The following is a 16,573-nucleotide window of genomic DNA, read 5'->3' on the forward strand; positions in this document are numbered from 1 at the left end:
TATGCGAAGCTTCTTTTTTGCAACAAAACTTTGCATTTAATTTATTATGTTACATTATATTAATATGTAGTTACTTAATGTAATGTAGTATATTACATTTATCAAACTATACAATACATTTTGTCAGCGAATTACAACTAAGCATTTTTTTTAGATATATGTATTAGGCTAATATATAGAACATGTCTAAAAATGTCTGAGGTTTAATTTGTGAATAGATAGACCTACATATTTCTATTCAAGAATAAGCATATCTACCTAAATAGCTCCAAGATATCTAAGTGGTCGGGAGTGACTCATGTGCACAGCCTGTTAAAGCTAAAGTCAACTGTTATACTTAAAACAGATCCCTCTCTCCTGGAGACCTTAAATCATCGTTAGACTACATTTCAGAAATTACTGTAGATACAATTACAACTACAAGACAGCAGATTGTTCAGCTACATTTTCTTATTTGAAATCTTAACACTGTTGGTCTGTCTGCCTTCAGGGACCAAAGCTCATCTCAAGAGCAGCAGCAAGAAGCCACAGGAACCAGAACATCAAGGAGGGTCTTGGGAGAAGAAGAGAAGCAGAGGCTGTCTAAAGAGGTAGGTCCAAGTTTTGAAACACAGTGTTGGAAAATCACCACCAATCAGAGTTACATTCAGGGATGGGATGGTAGCAGTCTTTATTCAGTGTTGTACTTCCAAAGTGCTTATTTCCACATTTTCTTTCACACCCCATACTTTTGACAGATCTGCGACACAATCCTGGCCCACTCCAAAGAAAGGTTTTCTTTCACCAACCACCTTGTGAGTGCCACGCTGCTCCAAGGAGAGATGTTCCAACAGCACTGCCATGCATTCCCTGTTGAGGCTCTGAACACCACTGTCAAGGCATACCCCATGCTGAACCAGGTGAAGCTCAAGACTGAGCTGTCCCTTGTCTATGAGAGTGCTGAGTTCAAGGGCTGCTCTGGTGCACTGGCACTGTACCAGGTTCTACACAGGTACAACCTCCAGGAGACTTTCTCTGAGACTGTAGCTCTGTTGAACATCCTAATTACCACTCCCATGACAACAGCTGAAGCTGAGAGGTGTTTCTCGACCCTTAAGAGAATCAAGAACTTCCTGCGAAACACAATGGGCCAGGAGCGCCTGAATGCACTGGCCATGCTTTCAATGGAGAGGGAACTAGTCAGGAAGATGCCTGATTTTAATGAGAGGGTCATTGATTGTTTTGCTGCTTTGAAAGAGAGACGAGCTAAATTTCAATACAAGTGAGCAGTATGTATGCCGTCCATATTTTGTATTTTGTAGTATGTAAATAGTGTTATCCATCCATTGCACATTATCAGCCCCTGTGCCACTGCTCTTTATCCTGGATTTGCTGCACCTAAAATAAAATATGTGATAACTGAATACCAATGGCTGTGAGAGTCAATTTATTTAAGCCCGCTGATTTAGGTGAATTTACCCTTGAACGTGTCACCTTAACCATCAACGCAACAATTGCCCCCCCTGAGAGATTTGGCAGGAGCCGCCACTGCTTGACTCTGCCCTAACCAAATTACATAACCAGAATCCCAACCCAGGGGCACAGACCACTAATAAATATTAATGTACCTGTATCCTCACCTATAACCGTCTTATCAATGATGTTCTCACATTATAGATCTCGAAGCATCAGGGACTATATGGTGAAAGCAGACTGTTACATACCACCACAGCAACACACCTTACATACATACATACATACACATACATTGAGGTCTTGATGGAGTGACCGGCTTCTATCCTTGTCGTCACTGTGTAGCTTGTTCTCACTCTAAGAAAACCAACACGTTTAAGAGTGCAGTCACTAACAAACAATACACTATCAAACAATTTGTCAACTGCAGCTCTCCAAATGTCATCTACATGATCTTGTGTAAATGTAATCTCCAATATGTATGAAAAACATCTAGACCAGTCCACACACGTATAATAGAGCATATGAGTGCCATTAGACGCAAGGACATTAAATCTCCAGTTGCCAGACATTTCATGGAAGCCAGTCACTCGACAGCAGACTTGACATACATGGTCATCCAACAAGTAAACAAATCACGTAGAGGTGGAGATCTTGACACCAGACTCCTCCAAACTGAATGCAGATGGATTTTCTATTTCCAGTCTGTTAACCCAGGAGGCATGAATGAGGACCTCTCCCTCCAGTGTTTCCTATAAGACTCCACATTCTCCCATTCAAATGTATTTTGTTACCTACTAAATGTGCTATATTTGTTGTTTGTATGAACTATGACAGATTTACTATGTTACCCCTTGGTCAAGTTGTAGTTATGTATTTACATATACTGTATATAGTGTCCAAGTTAACTTGCCTCTTTATTATGATTATTTTGTTATTTTTCTATGTCAATGTTTTTTCATTCATGATTGATTGGTTGTGTAATCCTGATGACCCTGATCATCAACACCTGTGTAGGCCTGTGGCCCTATAATAATAATAATATCATGTCTGTCTGTTGCCCGGTGACACTGATGATGGTCGTATGACCGAAACATTTGTCCCGCATCTTGCACCTTTTTCCCCCTCTACATTTCTGTCTAAGGAGTTTTTCCTTAAAGTTAATGCAGTCTATGGATAAACATTTTCTCTACTCTCACTGTCTCACTTTCTCCAATGTTTATTCATGAAGGAGGTCATGTACAATGTATTGTATTTCTTTTTTATTTAAAATAAATAAATATCTTCCAAATTAATGAATAGTAACACTTTTAGGCCATACCAGCAAAACACACTTAATGACAGGTCATGCTGGATGAACCTTCCTGTTTTTGTATAAAATGATAACTGCACAATTGCATTTGCATCACAGTAACCTATTTTTGTCTCCAACAAAATAGCAAATACTGTCTTTGTTACCAGCATTGATTAATAAAGCAAAATAGCATTCATGAAATGCTCAACAATTATTTGTATAAAATAACAAATATGGTCTTTGTTACCAGCAAAACTGATAAATAAAGCAAAATAGTATTTGGTCTGAACAATGATTTTGTATAAAATGATAACTGCATAACAAAACACATTTGGATCACAGTACTTTTGCCTTTAACAAAACAACAAATAAGGTCAAAATAGTCAATGCAACAAGTCGTATCCAAAATATTGGCACTTAACTGATCAATAAGATCAATAAGATAACTGATCAATAAGGCAGGGGAGCGTTTTGTGGGGTTATAAATCCTCCTCCTCTTCGTGTGTGTGTGTGTGTGTGTGTGTGTGTGTGTGTGTGCGTGCGTGCGTGCGTGCGTGCGATAAATATAATTGTTAAATCTCCGGCCCAATCATGTCATCATCCATAGCTTTGATTTGGCCACAAATCCAGCTGCACAACCGTGCACAACCGCGGAGAGAAATGCGCTACAGAGAGTCGTGAGAACAGCCCAGAAGATCACCGGCGCCCCCCTCCCCTCTCTGGAAGAGCTGTACAACACACGCTGTCTCAGGAAGGCCTCCAAGATCTCCAGGGACCCAACCCACCCTGGGTACGAACACTTTACCCGGCTGCCCTCGAAAAGGCGGTACAGGACCATGGCCGCAAGGACAAACAGACTGAAGAACAGCTTCTACCCCAGGGCCATCCAGGCCCTGAACACAGCAAAGACCTAGGTTCTGGGCCCTGGACAGTCTGGACGGATTGATGGCAGCTGCTGGACTGAAAAAATCTGGTGTAGCAATGACAATAAAGACCATTCATTCTACTGGTGCTCAGTCTGCAGACAATAAAACTCCTGTGCCCATCAAGGCGTGAGGGACATAAGCAGGCATGTGGAAGGCAAGGGACATCAAGCCAAAGAACAGGCTTTAAAGTCAGCCAGCAGTATTGCACAGTTCTACACGCCAGCAACTTCTGTTGGAGGCATGAGTGGACAAGAGGCCAAGGTACATAGCACAGGAAAACTAAAAGGCTGGTGGCAATGTTTGATGAATTGCATTTTCCTTCAAATTGTTGATTATATTACCATGAAAACTTGTAATAATACTCATGTTTATGAGTTATTTAATCAATTGTTTCTGTTGCAGACCAGGAGGGCTGAGGTGAAGGTTGCTGTTGCAATGGTGCAGCACAATATTCCCTTTGCCGTTGCTGACCATTTAGCCCCTTGTACAAAGAATGTTTTAGAGACTCCCCCACGGCTCAGAGCTTTAAGAGCTTTTTTTTTTCCTTTCCTAACACCAGGGGAGCCACCCCTCCTAAATGTCGTTGTTTGGTACCTGTACTGTAGCAATGACAAATAAAGTCCATTCCATTCCATTCCACAGATGGCTCAAATGATACTGGTATGAGCTTAACAACTACCAGTAATCTGTATTTTTTTTTATCCATTTCTACATGCACACTTATACAGTTTGAACATGTAGGTTTAGTTATGCTCCTTATTGTTACAGGTCTAGAGAAGATGAATCCCCTCACAGTAAGAATATTTGACATCAACAGAGTTGTGCACAGGTTCCTTGATATGTGCATTGTGCACCACCAGTGGGCGGAGCTGTGGCACTGCTGAAGTGATTTATACAAAAATCCATGACACCTTGCAGGAAAGTAACATCCCTTGGAGAAATTGTGTAGGTCTCTCTATTGACAATGCTCCAGTAAATATAGGTGCCAAAAACTCAATTGCAGCCAGAATGCTGAGGGAAAATGGCAGCATTTACATTCATGGATGCCCCGGTCATATAATCCACAACACTGCCAAACATGACGTTTTTCGAAGTAAATTCAAACATGTACACTTTATATTACCAATCTGTTAAGCCCAATGCCACGTAAAACAGTTTGCTGATAGTGTTGAAATAAATATTTGAAAACATGTATTGCAGATATCCGGATTTGATCCTGAGGATCTGACTGTGGATGTTGGGTACTGGTTTAAGGGAAGCACCAACCGTAAAGGTTACCTGATGGGTTTGTGATTCAACCAGCTCTACTGTTATATGAATGAATGAATGAATGAATGAATGAATGGACTTTATTGTCATTGCTACAGTACAGGTACCAAACAACGAAATTTAGGAGGGGTGGCTCCCCTGGTGTTAGGAAAAAAATAAAAAAATGCAGACATTTTAAATTTGTTTGCTATTGATGTTATATTTTTATATGTTTTCCAGAATTTTGTGAATTCCATGAGAGCGAGTACATGGAAATGCTGCTGCACATTTCAGTGCGATGGTTAAGCCTGGAGAGGTGTATTACACGAATTCTGCGGCAGTATGGGCCACTTACCAGCTATTTTAAGTCTTTAAGTATGTTGTTTATTTCATTGACGGTAATACAGGTGCATTACACCAGACTAAATATGTTCTTTTAAGCACAACCTGTTTTCATTTACAGATGAGAAACAACCATGGTTTAGAAGGCTGGTGGACGCATTTTCCAACCCCCTGACTGAAGTCTACCTCCTCTTCTTTCAAGCAATGCTGCCAATGTTCACCACACTGAACCTCCTCCCTCAGAGAGAAAGGTCTTCCATCTTCCAGCTCCATGGAGAGGTAAAGTGCAAGGGTTGGGCCATCCTGCTGCCAAGTATGTCTGCTTATATTTCATTGGCTGATATGTCCTTTTTCAAGTAATACATGGAAATCTTTTATGAACTACACATTTGCAGATGACAAAGTTCATCATGAAGCCATCAGCACTACAGGGCCGACAAGTCCATGACCTCCTCTACAAGGACCCACTAAATCAACTGCCAGGTAAACGTTTCATATAAGGAGATAAACCTGTATTCTCATTGACCTCAAATATACTTTTTGGGAAGATTGTTGTTATTGGGTGATATCTCTCTTATGGAAAAGGCATAGAATGTGTGTAGGCATACAATGTATAGTCTATGGGTAAAATAGCATTCTTACATAGAGGAATACCTTCAACCACTTGCACTTATTGTGCATATCTTGCTGAATCTATGTGCACTGACTGTCTGTCTAGTTTTGAGTTAAAGTGCTCATCGCCAAAGTGAAATCCCTGTGTCTACCTGATGCATTTGGCGAATAAAAGTGATTTTGATTCTGAGATATTGTTTAAACTACCTGGTCTTAATTTGCTTCATCGCTTTCTGTCTGGTAGGAGAAAAACTAAATGTTGGCTTCACCACCAGAGCTACCCTCAACAGGCTCCTTGAGGCTGGAGACATCACACCTCAGGAGGTGCAGCTAATCCAGCAGGGAGCACTGGCGTTTCTGGTCAGCGCTGTGGAGTATGGAATCAATCGCCCTTCTGAACCATGCTAGATTTGTTGATGTGCAGCAGAGGACTGGGTGTGGGTGGAAGATGCCCAATACTTCATAGACAGGCAAGGGTTTTCACATTTTCCAGGAATTGTTAAGTTTAATTTTGATCATGGTGACAAAATCAATCAAATCATTAATCAGTTCTTTACACATGGTGCTCTTTTTAGATTTCAGGAACTACTTCCTTTCCATGGGCCAGAGGAACAGGACAAGGTGAGTGAGGAGTTCCTGGAGCATCAGCTCATGGATATCCCCATGCCCCAAGATCCCACCATAGGTATGGCCTCTCTCCTGTGTGAATTCTCTGATGTAACTTTAGAACTCCTAGTCGACAGAAACTCTTCCCACAATGGGAGCAGTGGTATGGCCTCTCTACTGTGTGAATTCTCTGATGTAACTTTAGAACTCCTAGTCAACAGAAACACTTCCCACCCTGGGAGCAGTGTAGAAAGAGCACGCCTCTTTCCTGTGTGTAATCTCTGATGTCTATTTAGGTGTCCTAGTTCACTGAAACTCTTCCCACACTGGGAGCAGAGATTCTTAAGTCTTGAGCTCCTCCGTCTGTGTTGTTTATGGTTTCCTGATGTGAGTCTTGAGCTCCTCCGTCTGTGTTGTTCATGGTTTCCTGATGTGGTGGAGCTGGGCTTGCTGTCTGAGCCTGGGTTGGAGCTCTCTCCTGTAATAGCAACATATACAGGATTAGAAACAATTAGATTAGATTAAATGTTACTTTGTCATTGCTGAGTACAAGTACCAGACAACGAAATGCAGTTTAGCATCTAACGAGAAATGATATAAAAACATGACAGTGATAGGTACAGTATGGCGAGTACGATAGTTCGAGGCATGTATACAGTTATGAGCTATGTACAGTATGGCATGTACAGATGTATAGATCAGAATAGATTCAATTTAATTGTCATGGCAAAGTACAAGTACTATACAACGAAATGCAGTTTAGTATCCAACCAAAAGTGCAAATAGTGATATAAGGGCATGATAAATAGAACAAGAATGGTAGTGATGGGTAATTATGCAATATACAGTATGTGCAGAGGTAATATTGTTATACAGTTATAAGATATGTACAGTGAGGTAGCTTCTGTACAGTATCTAATAGGGGTGTAACGGATCACGGATAATCCGTGATCGTACGGATCGCCCCCCACGGTTCGGCACGCATGTGTACCGCGGATCAATTGCAAAATGTAACCAAGTAATAATATTACTTAATATTAGTTAATATCCCTTGTAAATCACAATGTAGAGTTGCCATGAAAAGATAGACGCGACAGTTGCGTGCTTTGTTTTACTCTAAAGTGCAATGATAGGTTGATAATGAAAAAAAAAATCCAGAACAACAAGGCTGCGTTCGTAAATTCGCTCTGGAATCTGATCAGCATTCATGGAACGCCTCTTGTCCAATCAAATTACTTGGTCCCTTTATGACGTCGGACCCAGTGTGCTCTCCGGCGCTCTCAGAGCAAATTTACGAACGCAGCCCAAGTGTATCATGGCGAGTGCTGCTAATGTTGGCGACAGAGAAGAACTTGAAATGCCTCCCTCGTCATTTAAATCCCATGTATGGGAGCACTTTGGCTTCTCTGTCAATTATAACAATGACGGACAGTGTCATTGGAAGTGTGGTCGATAAAAAAGTTACGGTGTTTAAGCGTTGTGCAACGAGAAAGTCGTACGAGCATGGCCACACATTTGCCGCGACATCACCCTGGTGTGTTGACGGGAGACACGAAAAAGGCAGCTTGACAACTTCTGATAATGTAGCCAATTTTTTCGTACCATGTTTAAAGTAAGGTTTCACTTTATTATTTAGTTAAAAGTGGTATAAAACATGTTTATTTGTCTGCTTTAAAGAGCCCAGTGATTCACTGCTGCAACCAGGTGCCTCCTCCCTCTCTCCTACTGCATCATTTAAGTTGAATGTGTGTTTCTGTTTAATATGTAGCCTAATGTTTGAGTGTAGAATATGTTATGTATGTATGTGTGTATATATATATATATATATATACACACATATATATATATACCAGTTTTGACATCTTGAATGTTGTTGGGTTTTACACAGTAAAAGTGGTGTTTTTACAGAATTCGAGGAAAAAGCTTTTTATTTTTATGTTTTGTGTTGATCCGAAAAATGACCGTGACTGTTTTGTGTTGATCCGAAAAATGACCGTGACTCAAAAACCGTGACACGATCCGATCCGTGAGTTAGGTGATCTGTTACACCCCTAGTATCTAATGTGCAGAAGTATAAAAGAAGCTATATCAGGAGTAGGGTTGGGTACCGTTTGGGTTTTATTCGATACCGGTGCCAAATCGATACTTTAAAAACGGTACAAGTACCGAAACGGTACTTAAATCGGTACTTTTGATAAAAAAATATATATGTGGTTCCTCCAGGATTTTTCACATCAGTGGCGGGGGGTCACTGACGCGATTTTCCGCGTGCACGCCAATAATGCCGAGCGGCGATGTTTTATATAGAAGGTGATCAAATACCAACATATCCTGACTCTACAGCTGCAGCAGAACATGGGGAACCCGCATACAGCACTGAATAGGACTGACAGATACGCCCAAGACACACACACACACACACACACACACATAATCAGCTCATTGTATATGAAGTACCGTATTTTCCGCACTATAAGGCGCACTTAAAAGTCCCAAAAAAAAAAAAAAAACGACAGTGCGCCTTATAATCCGGTGCGCCTTATATATGGATCAAAATGTAAAAATTACATGACCAATATTTTTTTTTTTATAATAATAAAATGTTTCAGTACGACTGGTAAACTACAAAGCCGCACCGCTTGCAGCATTACGGTAATCAGTAAACGACGGCCGCCATCTTGGAATCTCCGCGAATGCTATTGTTATGCTATCATGTGCTCTGAATGGATGCCGTACTCACCCAACTGTTCAATTCGGACACTCACACCGCTTGCAGCATTACGGTAATCAGTAAACACCGGTGTTGTGCTTACTCACAGTCCCACACCACAAGACCCCAAGTAAAGAAGACTAAACAGAGTTTCCGAGGGAACAAAGTGAGATTCTTGGTGCTTTCAACTTGAAGTTTTAAAGTACCCACTCGATATAATAAACAACAGTTTAACGATCACTAAACACTTATCATTTGTGTATTGGATTCATTATTCTCGTTTGCCGGAGGCTACAGGTAAGGGAGGGTTGATTTGTAAACATACTTTCGTTTTAGCTCGTGTTCAAAAGCAAGAACTGTGTGTTCATCTAGTTGTGTAGTTATGTGTTTTTAGCATGTCGATGTTCTCCCAGTATGTTGTCATGTTATTAAAATACAGTTTAGACCTTCGTAGCGATGTGTTTTGTTAGCTGTTAGCCGCTAGCAGCGTTTGTTGTGGTTTGGTCAGATTCACTTTTCTCCCATTCAGTGTTTGAGATGAACCAACATTCAAATACGCCTGTCGTGTTCAATCTTTCTCTGATTTGAATGTATGACACATCATTTGAAAGCTTACAATCTGTAGTTTAAGCATGTGTAAAAACTGAAAAAGTACGTTGCACATTTCACCAGGAGCTGTCACATATTGGTTGTTGGTTATAATTGTATAGCCTATTGGTTGTTTTCTGGTGTTGTTTTGCTCTGTTTGTAGTCTACTTGATGTATTTTTATCAGCTGTTAAATCACCACAGCGGTTAATCCACTAATAGAGATAATAGCAGATTGAAAATGCTTGTAGCTAACTACTCTATATCTCGTGGTTGCAGCTATTGCGAATTGCTATTCACGCGAGTCAGCTGTGAATCACCGCAGGTCCTTGACGCTTGTTGCAAAAATGGATGACGAACGGCTGATACTTGAGGTGGAAAAATATATTTTTTTGACAGTGGAGCAGGTAGAACGTTGATGGTGACAACGCTCAGGTGGAGCTTGGACAACGGGAAGTTGACACAACACCGATGGAGAGGTGACGCAACGCAGTAGGTGGAGCTTGGGCGTAACGCAACCCCAGTCAAACGTTTGACTGCAGTATCTATTCTATGCGCCTTATAATCCGGTGCGCCTTATAATCCGGTGCGCCTTGTGTATGAAAAAAAATCTAAAATAGGCCATTCATTGAAGGTGCGCCTTATAATCCGGTGCGCCTTATAGTGCGGAAAATACGGTACACAAGAGTACACACAGAACCGGGAACACCCATACAGCACTGAACAACATTCGTAGAATATAAACTTGTGACTCACAGTCACATACATACACATATGCACACACACTGATAGATTATCAGCTCATCAATACGAAGTAGGCCTACATGAGAGTACACGCACAAAACGGGCTCATTATCAGCTGAGAAAACCAACTTTTACCTTTGTTGACACCGACATGAGCCCTGTTTACCCGTACCTCCGCTGTTCTGTTCGTGATGATTTTAGATTATTTTTGCACCGCGCATATTGTCCTGTAATAAGAGCATGCGACCACAGCTTCCTTGTGTCTCGTATTGTCCAAATGTTCCCTGAATTTTAGCTGCATGTTTTTCCAGCATGTAAATCCGTTGTCAATAAAAATTCGACTCCATTTCTTTCCCCCTGCCAATACTGTGTCGTTGTTAAAGTGATGGAGAGACGCAAAGGAGAGGGATTTCCTGAAATCCAAATTTCCCGCTAAATTCAGACCAACTACAAAACTGTTTTGCAAGCGCGTCGCCTCGCGCATGTTGAGAGCGATTCAGTCTCAATTACAGGAACTGAGTGGAACTTTAACAGGCGATGTCACGTGCGGTTGACTGTTGCATGTAACGTCCATTTCGGACACCAGGGGGCGATAGAGGAACCGAAACGAGGAACCGAAATCTCCGTTGCAATTCGGTTCGGTAGGTACCGAATGTAAAGTAACCGGTACCATACCGGTTTTCGGTACCCAACCCTAATCAGGAGACGTGCAATATACAGTATGTTCAAAAGTAGTAATGTAAACATCAGTAGTGCAAAGGTTATAGAGTGATCACTAGATATTATTGATGCCCCACTCGATCGGCTAGCAATCGGAATCGGACGATAATCAGTAAAAATATGAGATTGGGGAAATCCGGTGACGCTTTCTAGTCAGCGATCATTACAACCGATCAATGACTAGGGCTGGGACGACGCGTCGACGTAATCGACTGTGTCAATACGTCGACTTGCGTAATGTGCGTCGCAAATAAACAACATGGCTGCGACCAGTGGAAACATGGAGGCGGCTACTAGCTAATGTTACACAAGCAATGTAGCTCACCACAGTTTGTATGTCTTGTCTTCTGGTGTTAGTAACGTTAGCTATGTAGCTGGCTAGCTACAGTAGCCTATTGTCATTGTGGTGCTCGCACCTACGTTATCTAGCTCGTAGCTCGCATGCTACGTTAGCATCAATTTAGCTAATCATAACATAGCAGCGAGAGTAACGATAGCTAGCCATGTAGCTACTAGCTAGCTATGTGTTGTGGTGATGGACAGACTTCGAAATGGCCAGGGTTTTTCCTGCATAGAGAATTATGAGGCGGCCGCCTCAGTCATATTTCTAGCCGCCTCCAGCTCTCGACAAACTGACGGTCGTATTCTTCTTCTGCACTGCGCCGACGTGGTGGCGGGGGCGCTGTTTCGCAAATAAGTTAGCTTTTGTTTTTGCTAGCAAAATTGATGCAGAAAGGGCACAAATTGGTGCATATCAATTCACCAGAATGCAAGAAATTAAGTGTTTGATGTTAAAGGACCCCCAGACAGCCCTGCTTCATGGGTCCCCCCCGATGTCAAACACCACTGGTACCACCTCCGCCTCATTTTGAGCCAGGAAAAACCCTGATGGCCATGTTGGCATTCAAGTTGGCTAAACATAGCAGTGAGTCTGCCCTGTGTCTGGGGCTGTTTGACAGAGGCAGTTACAGTAGTAGTAGTAGCAGGTTGCCGAATTAAAGGTGTCTGTGTTTAATTGCGGGCCCACAGACAGCCCCCATACATCAGCTGATCATTTAAAGGGGCGGCCGTCTGAGTAATGTGCATGTCACACGCTGCTTTGTTTTATAAGAGCAGCAGCTATTACCCAGAGTGCTTTATAAAGACACTGTTAAACAGAGAGAGACAATACAGACATTATTTTGGGGAAAATGAAGTGATACATTAATCGAACAGTAAAAAAATGTATTGTAGTAGACTAATCGTTAAATTAGTCGTTAGAGTAATCGACTAACCGAAAAAATAATCGCTAGATTATTCGTTAGAAAAATAGTCGTTAGGGACAGCCCTATCAATGACGCAAACAACTTGAGCCAATTCATTGTCACATGCTCATTAACCTAAACAAGCCATTCTCTCATGCTTGTTAAACTAAAATATGTCAGCAGTGTGTCTGGTGATATGTGTTTATAACCTTAGGACTCCAGTTCCCAGTATGCACCAGAAGCATGTGCAGAAGTTGCAGATACGCAAATGTTATCTGTGTTGGAGTGCCACTTGCTTTGGAGCCAAGGCCTCTGAACAGAGCCACAAGCCATAGTGGTTGAAATCTTTCAATCTTTCTGAAATGGGACAACCCTTCAAGACCCTGATACGTCATCAGTAGTGTCATAGAAAAGTATTGATGCTCGGTTTTACACTATTAACGGATCAAAGTCATCAAACAAAAAAGAACAATGCTTCATTATCAGACCATGGCAGAATAGGTGATCTGTAGGCTATCATCCTGTGCTCCTACCCTGCCAGTCTGCACTGAGATAGGAAAGCCATGCAAGAACTTCGCGGCTGAAATTAAGGTAAATTTCAGGCATCATCTGCCATCAAAGGGGGGAATGCAACATGAAGTATGTCAAAATGCGCCAGTATCATGCACAGATCAGCCTTAAAACATGTAACGTTAGATAGATAACATTAGACACGGAGGGCAGATTTATTTTCATGGCGTTCCGAAATCCGATGTGACAGGAATGCTGGAGAAACAGCCGCTGTTAGTCAGAACATGATATAACCCATCAATAATATTACATAATAACAACTGCTTGGATTAGATTGCGTGTTTTGGTTTAATAAGTGCCATAGCTATAGCGTCATATGCCATCAAAGAGGAGAAATGCGACATGAAATAGGTCCTAACGCGTGACTATCATTCACAAATCAGCCTAATGTTTGATAGATAACTTTACATCAAATCCATCACCCGCTGTCAAATGCCACATGTAAGAATAACATTTTTTAAAACAGGATTGTACATCTCAGAAATGTGAATCGCGCTCCGATGACATGGTGTATTTCTATGGGGAGGCTGTGCCTGGCGCTTCTATTGGACAGGGACGCCGGGGCGCTCATACAATCTCTGCGTTTGTTGCAGAGGAACAGGGTGACAAACGCGCAGATATGAGAGATCCAGTGTCTTGCTTTTGGTAGTCTAATGGAAGTGCCCAGGTAATAGTTTAACTATTATTGTCCTCTACTGCTGAGCACCAAAACCCTCAGATCTTAAACTTGGCTGAAGCGCGCTGGACTTTGGAACGGTGTATTTCTATGTTAAGCATAGGCACAGCACATCGGCATATATTGGTTATTTTTAGTTATATATTTTTGGTTATGCTTGTTATAAAGAAAAGGTCTACAACGCATAGAATGACATTTAACTAAGATAATGAGATAATTTTCATAATTTTTCAAATCTTTATTACCAAGTAATCACAGAGTAAAAAGTAATGACATGTGTGGTTGTCTTCCGCATTGCCTAGAGCGGAATCAGATTTCTGTAGATGATTCGCAATGCATCCTGGGAGGTAGGGTTATGGCTCCGAAATCTAACGTGGTCCCGAAAAATCTCCAAACTGAGCCGTGGATAGCCCTCCCCCTCCCCCCCTAGTCCCCGATGAAAACATGAAACGGAGCAGGAGGGGTGAAACAGAGTCATAGGGGTGAATTGGGATCGGGCCTTACTGTGCATCACGTAGCAGAGCATGGCGAGTTTGAAGAGCTGACGAGAAGAAAAAGGCAGAGAAAGTGTACAGACACAACTCGGCCAGCCTAGCAAAAGGTTTGTGGAGATTTTTTAAAAGACTCTTAAAACATTTAGGCCTAGGCCTCGCTTTATCGGATGCTCTAAATGTCAATTGTCTCATCCACACTAATTTTCTTTTTTTTATTATCCTATTAGTATTAGGCTATTATTTGATAGGTATCGGCAGTATATCGGCCGATATTTCTCATAGATTATCTGTGATCGGTATCGGTGGCAAAAAACAGTATCGGGGCAGAAGTGACAACATCTCTGGGGTCTGTAGAATATAATGACTGAACACAGAGTTCAAGAGAGACTTATCAATGCCACAATAGAAGAGACCAAAGAGGCACTGTCAAACTAAGTATTGACTGTTACAGTAGTACACTATTAACACCATAGAGCACTGACTAGGAGTTGTCCAATGAATACCATGTTAACATTAGCCAAATTCATCACATGAACTTACCACCCAAATGTGTGTCCTCTATTATCTCTCCTATCACTTCTCCCTCCTCCAGCTTCACTGCCACCATCTCTGGACCCCGCTGTGTGCTTGTCTGGGCTGGAGAACCACAGTCCGAACCCAGGGAGTCTGTGGACTTGTGTTCAATTAATTTGTTCAGACATGTAATATTTGTCATGTAATAATTGTGTTCAGACATGGTAGCTGGGCTGTGAGGTGGATCTGTGTAGTAAACAAAGAAAGAGGCAGACATAGTGGAGAGTTAATTTCACAAACATACAAATGACCAGAAACCTAACAGAAGATATGCACTACTATGAGATGCTGTAGTAAAGTGTCTTCCACATTGACTGAACAGAAGAACAGAAAAGGTGGTCTGGTTTTCTAAGAAGAATGAGAAATAAAAGTATGGGGTTAGCTTACCAAACGGGTACATACACCTTACGATCAGTGCCTGGGCCAGCTCCATCTGACCCTAACCCTATCACTGCCTGGGTCAGTCTGACCCTAACCCTATCACTGCCTGGGTCAGTCTGACCCTAACCCTATCACTGCCTGTGTCAGCTCCATCTGACCCTAACCCTATCACTGCCTGGGTCAGCTCCATCTGACCCTAACCCTATTACTGCCTGGGTCAGTCTGACCCTAACGCTATCACTGCCTGGGTCAGTCTGATCCTAACCCTATGACTGCCTGGGCCAGCTCCATCTGACCCTGACCCTATCACTGTCTGGGTCATTCTGACCCAAACACTATCACTGCCTGGCCAGCTCCATCTGAGCTCCCTTGAGTGGCGTGACCTGGCGGTGGTCTATATGATAGTTTGTTCAGGTTTGTGGTTTTTGGTTGGTTGGTTGGTCCGGTAACAGAACCAAAATGTGCGCACTCGTTCACACACATTTATCAACAGTGATTCACACCAATATTTCTCAATAAAAACCAGACCATATGAAATGTAAAGGAAAGGAAGGAAATGGAGAGAACTATCTAACTATCACTTTCCACTCATCCTAACATTAGACAACTTCATAACATTAACTTACCATCCAACTCGCCATCTATCTCCTCCACATCCTCTACTCTTTCCTCCTCTTTCACCATCATGTCTTTCTCCACCACTTCTTCTCCTCCTTCCTCTTCTGTCACCATCACTTCCTCCTCCCCCTCCTTCACTACCACATTGAGATCCAGTGTTTGACTGCAGGCCTCCAGCTTCACTGCCACCATCTCTGGACCCCGCTCTGTGCTTGTCTGGGCTGGAGAACCACAGCCAGAACCCAGGGACTCTGTAGACTTGTGTTCAGACATGGTAGCTGGGCTGTGAGGTGGATCTGTGTAGAGTAAACAAAGGAAGAGGCACATATAGTGGAGAGATAATTTCACAAACATACGGATTACCAAAAACCTAACAGAGGTTAGGCACTACTATGAATTGTTGTGCTAAAGCGTCTTCCACATTGACGGGGCTGCGGCCTGATTCTCTACCCCTCTCTCTGAATGGTGCACTCTACACTGGATGGATTTAAAAGGAATAGACTGGTCTAAGCAATATGGTGAACTCTCGTGCTAACACCAATCAAATGTTTTTGAATGCGCCCAGGATTCGTAACCAAGGCTAAATCCTGTTTCCCTTTTTCACCCCTACCCCTTGTTCTGGAGAGCCACTCTCTTTTCGGCTTGCCCCTCAGAACAGAGTTGCAAGGGATAGTGGTTGAAAGCTTCCCCTATTAAATGGGATAACCCTTCAAGTCCCTGATACGTCATCAGTAGTATCATAGAAAAGCATGAACGCTCGCAATTCTACATCAGCA

General features: G+C 42.2%; 1 protein-coding gene across 1 annotated transcript; it reads right to left on the reverse strand.

Annotated features, from left to right (window-relative positions):
- Positions 1-6,720: 6,720 nt before the first annotated feature.
- On the reverse strand, positions 6,721-15,925 carry LOC308157506 (uncharacterized protein). Its single transcript, XM_080531067.1, has 4 exons — positions 15,806-15,925; positions 14,766-14,984; positions 14,236-14,272; positions 6,721-6,958 (listed from the first exon to the last, which is right to left on the reverse strand). Exons 1-4 carry the CDS (start codon positions 15,909-15,911, stop codon positions 6,898-6,900), a joined length of 423 nt encoding a protein of 140 aa, XP_080387193.1. The 5' UTR covers positions 15,912-15,925; the 3' UTR covers positions 6,721-6,897.
- Between the last annotated feature and the right edge of the window lie 648 nt (positions 15,926-16,573).

The sequence above is a fragment of the Nansenia antarctica genome (assembly GCF_963989245.1).
Source record: "Nansenia antarctica genome assembly, chromosome: 5".
Classification (NCBI taxonomy): Eukaryota; Metazoa; Chordata; class Actinopteri; order Argentiniformes; family Microstomatidae; genus Nansenia; species Nansenia antarctica.